Source organism: Aulonocara stuartgranti (assembly GCF_965226115.1).
Source record: "Aulonocara stuartgranti genome assembly, chromosome: 2".
NCBI lineage: Eukaryota > Metazoa > Chordata > Actinopteri > Cichliformes > Cichlidae > Aulonocara > Aulonocara stuartgranti.
In genome coordinates, this window is record NC_138940.1 from 30,136,116 (window position 1) to 30,145,089 (window position 8,974).

Genomic DNA, 8,974 nt, shown 5'->3' on the forward strand with positions numbered 1-8,974 from the left:
GCTTTGCTTAACGTGCAACGAATGGAGCACCCACATACCAGGGAAGCCATCGCCCGCTGCACTGATCAGACATTAGAAGAGTGGGCTGTAGGGAAAGAGAAGGTGCTGCTCGTTGTAATCAATAATGGGGCCAACATCGTCAAGGCTGTACGGCTTCTTCAGAATCGCATGTAAACTGATTGATACCAACGGTTCTCAGGATGAGCAAAGAGCTGCTGGAAAGGGCCAAGACAAAACTGTGGATATAGTCTGAGTCGGAGGAGTCAGACATTGAGTGTGAGGAATGTGGAACACTTGGTGAGTGTTCCACAGACCTGGGAGCTTGAGGGTCATGCACAGTATCTTAGCTGTTCCCAGGACTGCGCTCTTCTGGACAGAGATGTCCGCTGTTGTTCCTGGGATCTGCTGGAGCCACTCGCCTAGCTTGGGAGTCACCGCACCTAGTGTTCCGATTACCACTGGGACCACTGTCACCTTCACCCTCCACATCTTCTCGAGCTCTTCTCTGAGCCCTTGGTATTTCTCCAGCTTCTCATGTTCCTTCTTCCTGATGTTGCTGTCATTTGGAACTGCTACGTGTATCACTACGGCCATCTGCTTCGTTTGTCTACCACCACTATGTCTGGTTGGTTAGCCACCACCATTTTGTCCGTCTGTATCTGGAAGTCCCAAAGGATCTTAGCTTGGTCATTCTCCACCACCCTTGAGGATATCTCCCATTTTGACAAAGGAGCTTGCAAAGAAAAGCGTCTGGACTTCTTTAAGTTGCTTGAAGACGTTTCACCTCTCATCCGAGAAGCTTCTTCAGTTCTAAGGTCAAATGGTGGAGAGTCCCAGATATAAACCCAGTGGGAGTGACCCCCCACAGAGGGACAAAAGGACCCCCTGATGATCCTCTAATCGCCTGAGCCAAGGTGTGAAACTGGGTGTGGGTCCCAATCAGCCAGAGTTTCGGGTGAGTTCATTGTGAAACCTGGCCCCACCTTATCATGCGAATTCCTGAGATCAGATGACCCAGGATGTGAGTGGGCGTTAAGGCGTCTGGGAAGGGATCTCAAAACTGGATTATAGATGGCAGAGAGTTGGTGTCGTAAACCCCCGCCTCTGTTCAAAGATGGTCGCTCACAGTGGACATAGATGGCTTCTTTCACTCCTCTTTCAAACCATCTGTCCTCTCTGTCCAAAATGTGAACATTGGCATCCTCGAAAGAGTGTCCTTTATCCTTAAGATGCAGATGGACTGCTGAGTCTTGTCCTGTGGAGGTGGCTCTTCTGTGTTGTGCCATGCACTTGTGAAGTGGCTGTTTGGTCTCTCCGATGTAGAGGTCTGGGCATTCCTCGCTGCACTGTACAGCATACACCACATTGTTAAGTCTGTGTTTTGGCGTTTTGTCTTTCGGGTGAACCAGTTTTTGTCTGACCTCCACCACTCTTGGCATACAGCTTGATGTCATCCATGTACAGGAGGTGGCTGACAACTGTTCTGTTCCGTAGTCAGCATCCGTAGCCAGTCTTGTTAATGATCTCACTGAGGGGGTTCAGGCCTATGCAGAACAGCAGAGGGGATAGAGGATCTCATTGGTAGATCCCGCACTTAATGGTGACTTGTGCTGTGAGCTTGAAGTTGGCCTCTAGTGTTGTACGCCACATCCCCATTGAGTTCCTGATGAAGGCTCTTAGGGTCCTGTTGATCTTGTACAATTCTAGGCATTCCAGTATCCAGCTGTTGATTGAGTCATAGGCCTTCTTGTAATCAATCTAGGCAGAGCACAATTTGGTCACAAGAAAAACAATGGTGTGCTTGGTTTCAACGTAACCGACTAATCTTGACTAATCTTTTGTCCAGTATTAAATATTGATTACGTTTCACTCATAGCTATGTGACTCACACTATTAAGAAATAAAATTAATTAAAACAGGTCTGCTTGCAGAAGAGACCTGCAGCACAGAGCTAATGTCCGTAGATTGAGAAATTGTTTTTATCAAATCAAATACATACCTCAAGTGGAAATATAACAAGATTTTTAGATTATTGCTTCTATGTCTATAATGTTTACACGTTTTATAATTGTCTGTTTTTTGGGGGTTTTTTAGACATTGAGCTGCAAGAATATGGGGAAAGCAGCAAGTTCCACAGAATGCCGCGCCTAGCACACACTCTCCATCTCACAATGAAAGATGCCATGAAACACCCAACTGCTGATTCAGTCATAACGAAAGCAAGAAATCTGGTACATGTTGTTAGAAAATCATCAGTGACAAATGAAGAAGTGTTTAAAAGGTGTGACAAAAGTCTGATCTGGGATTGTACCACTTGTTGGAACAGTACCAAACCAGAGCTGAACTAAACCAACTACTTGAGAAGCTGGGGATGGATACACTTCTCACAAGTGATTGGACCAAGATGGAGAACCTTGTCAAGTTGTTTGAACCCTTTGTCATTCATACAGACAGTGTTGGGGAGTAACAGAGTACATGTACCGCCGTTACATATTTAAAATACAAAATATGAGTAACTGTATTGTTGCGGGTCAGTATTGTTTGGGTTTTGTTTGACAGCTATGCTCTGTTGTTCCAGGCGGCAGCGTTATGGTTGCCATGGTTACATGGTGACGCACTCTCTCTTTGCGACTGTGTGTTTCCAGGGTGAGAGAGCGCCTTTTTGTTGTTGTTGTGCTAAGCTAAAAGGGAGAGTGTTACAGACTTAGCTCTAAAGAATGTAGCCTCATGGGCAGTGTAGTCCTTGCTGCAGGGAGAATGGACTGCCATACCCGTTATGTGTCTGTGAGCGCGAGGAGGGAGAAAAAGGAGAGTGGAAAAGTACAAGCTGTCATTGAGCAGAAACGGGAGCTGGAAGCATGTAAATATAATAATAACCACTGCAGCCAAGAAGAGAGCCTGACGAGCCCAGTTGTAAGTAAGCCATTAAGACTCGACTGTACACCGTGTTTGTATTTTCCTCCGAAACAATAAGTTCTGTTGGAGCAGCCTTTCAATGCCTCTCTCTGTCTCTTGCTAGCAAAGTTGACCCAGACAACAAAGTAAAGCTATGGTGTTGATTTTCCACCTCTTTCGCACAGTTGCTTTTTATTAAAACAACAGTTAAATCATGACTGGAAATCTACCTTTCTTTATAGGTATTTTAACCAATACTAAACTACTGCATGTTTCCATCAATACTTCAACCACCTAAACACATAATTGTACTTATTCCTTAAATTGGACACCCTTTATAAAAAAAACCCAAATGTCTCACAATGTATCATGTCAATATTAATATCCTAAAATAAGAAAGCATTGCATGTGATGTAACAGAGAAAAAAAAAAAACAAAAAAAGGTCAATAGGCATGTTTCGTTTGCTAAATACTTTATTAAAAGACAGTTTCCTATTTACGTTTATATGATTCACAGAAGTTTGTAATTTTTTGCATGATGTGCGTCCTGCACCAGCCAAACGATCTGGGGCGTATCGGAGCCATTTCTGCACTGCTTGTGCAAAGACAAACTCGGACATAGAGTTTGCCCCTAACTGCTGCGTCAGGCTCCAATCAAGGCAAAGCGTCTCACCTATAGACACATTTTAAGAGATGGAATTAGCGTGTCTCATGTCTTAAATGTGTATGCAAGTGCTTGTGTGTTTAATCAACAGGCCGTTGTTATGTATTTAAATCACATCTGACAGCTATTACACTTTATAGTTACAAAGTGTACATAACCTTTATATACTTACCATTGCCTTATTTGCCTCTTGTGATTGAAGAGCTGGCTCTGCATTGTTTAGCTCCTCAATGTTGTGCAAGGGCAAATCCAGAGGCAGTACCCCAGCATCTACCGATTCATTGCAGCCGGTATTGCGGATGGCTCTGACCTCCTCACAGAGTTCGTTAACAGCTCTCGTCAGGTCTGACAGAAAAAGATAATTTTTTTTAAAGTATTTAAGAATACAGACAACTTGTCAAAAGTTTCCTTGTGTCTCACACACAGATATGTACAAAGACACTAGACAGTATTTTATTACCTGGTATTTTCACTCGAGGGGCCTGGGGAAACCATTTTTTTGTGGGCTGCTCATCCTTTGAGTCACTATATGTGTACAGGGGATTTGGTCTAAAGAAAAAAAGTTGAAAAGGGTCATAAGTAATTACAAATGTGCTTTTGGAATATTTTTTCCTAAAGTTACAGTTTGATTTATAACAACACACACAGGAAACGGAGATGTGCAAGAAGGTACAGTATACAAGGAATTTTTGAAGTGCACAAGTGTATACGGCTTTGCATTTATAAAAAGTTTACAAGCTTCCACTTTTTGGACTATATTATGTGGTGATATTGCAGTATGCAAGCACCACAGATATGTATAAAAGACAAGATCATAAATTCTTAGCAATCAAAGATATGTTTGTGAAATAAAAAAAGTTTTACTTGTGCTTTCTTTCATGACTGGTCTGAGTTTCAGCTTCGGACTGAAGGTCAGACATATCACAGTGTTCACTTAGATATTTCTGAAGACTGCGTTCTGCTTCGTGAAATGTGTCTGGAAGTACAAACACAATGTATGGCCAGACATAAATTAGGACACGAAAAACTTGTTATTGTTACATTTATACAATACCAATCCAGATGATACCCACCATGGCCTATTAGAAGTCAGACTGGTGCATAGGTGAGCCATGTTGCACCAGGATGAACTCTCCTCTTTACTGCGTCGTGGATCCTGAATGTGTCTCACGGAGGATATGGAGGCCATGACAATTTCTCCCCATTTATCCATGATCTAGGGACTATTTCTGTACCACCAGTGCTGAACTGCACAATGCACCAGTCTTTCATTTTTATCTTTTTTTTAAAATTTGGAGTCCTTTTTTGCCCTGTCTAGGATAAACAGGAAACAGATAATTACAATATATTTCATAGTCACTACAAAACTTGATCTATTGATTGAACTAAATAATAAATAATAGCTTAAAATGTATATAGGCAACAATTACAAGCAAACCCGTATATGTAAGCATTTAAACACTGAAGATAATAAAATTAACAGTATTTTGTCTAAGTCTGCCATTGTAGGAATTCATGGCACCATGGTTTGGAGTCTTCTCTCACCCTCGTTCTCTGCGGCCTGCTGGAGCGGGGGGGCTAGGAGGAGTTGGCCGTCCAACTGCGGTCTGGAGTGTGGGGCCTCCCTGCTGCTGTGGAGTTGGGGCGGTCTGCCTCTCCCCACCGCAGGGAAAAGGGTAACACCACCTGGGTCTGGGTGCAGTTCCCCCCTCCAGGGGCAAGGGTACCTAGACCCGGTTCGTAGAGTATGCTTGGGGAGTGTGATCGTGTGTACAGCGTCTCTTTATGTCTGTCTCCACGTTGGTTGAGTGTGGAGTAAGTGCATATGAGAGCATGAGGGTGGGGATGGATGTTTGTGTCTGTGTGTGCCTGTATGTCTGTGTCTATATGTCAGGTTGGGTATCAGACGCCACCTTTCTGGGGACATCTCAGGCCCTCCAAGGTTTGGAGGCCTATCTCCACCCACCACTTCCCCTGCCAGTGGCGGACTCCCTCAGGTGTCGGTGCGTTGGTGGTTCTTTGTGTCTGGGGGTGGGCGTCCGGGTACACACCGGCTCACTCCTTGACGGCCGCTTATCGGGGCCTGGAGCCTGGGGCTCGCTCGGGCCACTTCGGAGGTGGGGTGCCCCCGGCCTCTCGGACTTGGGCTCGGTCACTCAGGCACAGCTGGCTGCCGGCGGAGCTCACGGGCGCGTCACTGCAACTCCCCCTGGCTTCTGCTCCGCGGCTGCTGAGTGAGCCCTCATCTGGGACTCTCCTCAGCTCTTACTGGGACAGTGGCGCGGCTGCCCCTCTGTTGGTCTTCCTTGGTCTCTTGTGTTCTGGGGACCTCTGGATGTCTGGAGTTTTGATCTCCTCCATACCTGCTTCATACCCTGGAGGACGGGGCTGTGGCTCCCCACACTCCCTAGCAGATCGTTACATGGAGAAACCTTTGGAATGCAAGCATGCTGATCCACACAGGTATGCACACAGGTGTACACACGGGTATTCACAGACGCGGACTACAGCTTTCTTGGCTGCTGCCTCAAAGCACATTGTACGCTGTCTATCTTGCGTGCTGCACAATATCGTTTATTATTTAGTATCTACTGATATCTACTGCTAGCTAGTTTATTGTGATGGTGCCGTTTTTTTTATTATGTTGCTCTTTGTTGTTTGCTTTCTCTTCTGTTTTTTTTCTCCATACAGGTGACCCAGGTGTCTTGTTTTTTTTGTTTGTTTTTCTTTCTTTCTTCTCCCCCTTTTCACTGTCTCTTCTCCCCTTTGGTTTTCTTTCTCTCCCTCTCTTTCTTTCATTCTCTCTCCCTGTCCTATCCCCCAGTCATGTCTGTCCCGTTTGTAGCAACTGAAAATAAAATAAATTCATAATTATAATAAAGGTCAATCAAATGGACCAATATGGCAAGGCCATGATGATCCACTTGGTAAAATAAATCCGCTTGGCATCTTTCTTGGCCTTAAGACAACAATTCTGATGGCTAAAGATCCAAACGGGACACAAAAAAAAAAAAAAAAAAAAAAAAAAAGGAATTCATGGCACCGAGACAAAAACTTGGCGCACAGTGTGGCGTAAAAATAGGCGCACACCTTTGACGCTGCATTTTCTCCGTCTTCCTCGTCCGCACGTAAATGCTAAACGCAGTTTACGTGTGGACAAAAGGTGCAAACGCAAGTTAGGTGAGCGTGCAGCGTAAAGTTAGGTGAGCGTGCAGCGTAAAGTTTGAATTGAGTGCGAATCGAAGCGGGTGCTCTCCAATCATTAAAAGTAACAAAGTCATTGAACACATTTATACAGTTACCTTTACGTTTATCAATCATATATCACAGATTTACAATTTTTTGTAGTACTATGCTAAAAAGCAACTACAGAGCGAAAGTCTGGGTCAAGCGCCGAGGCGACGGCAAGAACAAAGGAACCCTCGAAGCGTTAAAGCTAGCTTTGTAAGGGTATATAACGGAAAAGTATGAAACGAAAATGTTGTCTTTGTTGATAGACTTTGTTTGCAGTGGAATTTATTAGTTGCCGGATTGTAAGATGAAAGTAGACACAATTTCGGGCTCCCACATTTTATCCGAAACTTTACATTAACAAGTTTTTTTTTTTTTTTTACTGTTATTCAAATGCAACCGTGGAAATAACGAATAGAACAAAAGTCATTCATTCTTACCTTATACTAATCGTGGTGCAGGCCAGTGCAGTGCATGAACTGATGCCTTCTCCGGTCAATTCCGCTGAGAGTAAATCTAATGTCCCGCTCTACTGTACAAGACAATGGTTACCTGGAGGGATGTACCAATGTGATAGGGGTGCTGCGGAATAGTCCAAGTGGTAGCAGCTTTAATTTCCCGCTCAACCATAAATCGATGGTTTTTCAACGTGATTGTTGTCACCTTGTCAACTATAAATAGATCAACAATCAACGATGACAGAACAACAGTGAATCAATGTTATTTCAATGTCAGTGTCAGGTTTCATCAGTATTTCAATGTTGTTTCAACATTGGTTTTGTGTTGACATTTCAATCCTGACGATTCTGATGGTTCAGATGGAAAATCAACATCTGTTCAATGTCTCCTTGCTATCTGGGAAGCTAGTTTTTGGCTACGACGTATTAGCCAGAGGTCCCTTTACTACGGTTCGGAGCCGCAGATCTTCAGTAATAGTAATAAATCACATTCATGTAGTTGTAAACAGCATGATAATATATTAATATATTTTCTGTGTGTGAACTGCTGTCATCTTGGCTGAGAAACAGAACAACCACTTCTCTGGAGTAGCGAGTTTTCCTTAAGATCAACAAAAAACTGTTACTTCACTGATGTACCCTATATCCTTTTTGACCGACCTGGACATCCACACTTGCAGTTCAGTTCAGTGCCTTTTTTTTCATGTTTTACTGATGGATAACTAAACACTTAAAAACTACTCATGATGGCTTGGCTTTTGTGTTGTGTTGTGTATTGCCAGTCAGTTGCAGTGTTTTATCACAACACAACACAACAGTTGCAGCTTTCACTGACAGCACAAGTGGTCCTTGAACCTTTGTACTGTTTTCATTAATTAATTTTGCAGTTAACTTGTGAACATGTTGGATGATCTGTCTGCTGTCACTGGTTGGTGCTGAGGTCTGAATCTGATGACAGCTCCTGTAATCATAATGAGAACAGAATCATCACAAACTGAAATATAAAGTTTATTTCTCGAAATTGAAATAAAAGCAATCCTTCTCTGTCCTCACACACTGGGGATCTGAAGTTCTATTGTTACATTTTTTCGGTTCTACAGTTTTGCAGACAACAAAAATTAATGCTTCAATTATTTCTTTCAAAGGATGTAAGTTGTACTGAGTACTGTACATTTAACCATGAACAATACTAAGAATTATCCAGACTGTTTCTTAACCTGAATATTTAGTATATTTGCAGAATGGCAGATAGAGACAAAATACTGTTACTGTTAATCTGACTATCTTCAGGTTTTACATGCTTACATATACACACGCAGTTACTGTCCCTCCATTTAGAAAGGCAGGGGCGTCAAGGTGTAATTATTTTACATGTCTTTGTTTTTTTTTCCTGTGTAATAATATTCAACATTGCTATCAATACATTTTTCAAAAAATGCCTCTCTGTGCAAAATGGGTTCAAAAACATAAACAACTGTGGGATGCTGTTTGTGATTTGAACCGGGGGAACAAATTGCGGCAGGATCAGCCTGATATTATTTTTATCCCACTCTAACTTTACTGTATAAAGAGCTAACATCTCCAACATGTCAGGAGTAGTTAGTCATTACAACAAGTGTGTGTGAACTAAAAATCAAGAATGTGGGATGCTGTTTGACCTACCTTGGACCTTGTTTGTTGCTCTGGACTTACTCCTTCCAACTGCAAAGCTAATAAACTGCTAATT

At 42.9% G+C, this 8,974-nt stretch overlaps 1 protein-coding gene across 1 annotated transcript; it reads right to left on the bottom strand.

The window, feature by feature from the left end:
* Window positions 1–3,343: 3,343 nt before the first annotated feature.
* LOC309713613 (uncharacterized protein) lies at window positions 3,344–7,765 on the bottom strand. Its single transcript, XM_082545403.1, has 5 exons — window positions 7,231–7,765; window positions 4,424–5,966; window positions 4,020–4,108; window positions 3,732–3,904; window positions 3,344–3,568 (listed from the first exon to the last, which is right to left on the bottom strand). The coding sequence occupies exons 2-5, from the start codon at window positions 4,477–4,479 to the stop codon at window positions 3,539–3,541; spliced, it is 348 nt and encodes a 115-aa protein (XP_082401529.1). The 5' UTR covers window positions 4,480–5,966; window positions 7,231–7,765; the 3' UTR covers window positions 3,344–3,538.
* Window positions 7,766–8,974: the final 1,209 nt, after the last annotated feature.

Bases quoted from the DNA above. Each gene is read 5' to 3' on its own strand.
- LOC309713613 (XM_082545403.1), bottom strand. From the start codon at position 4,479: ATGTCTGACCTTCAGTCCGAAGCTGAAACTCAGACCAGTCATGAAAGA. The intron at 4,109-4,423 runs GTAAAACTTTTT...TTTTTTCTTTAG, and splicing joins AGTCATGAAAGAAAGCACAA to ACCAAATCCCCTGTACACAT. The intron at 3,569-3,731 runs GTAAGTATATAA...ATGTGTCTATAG, and splicing joins AAGAGGCAAATAAGGCAATG to GTGAGACGCTTTGCCTTGAT.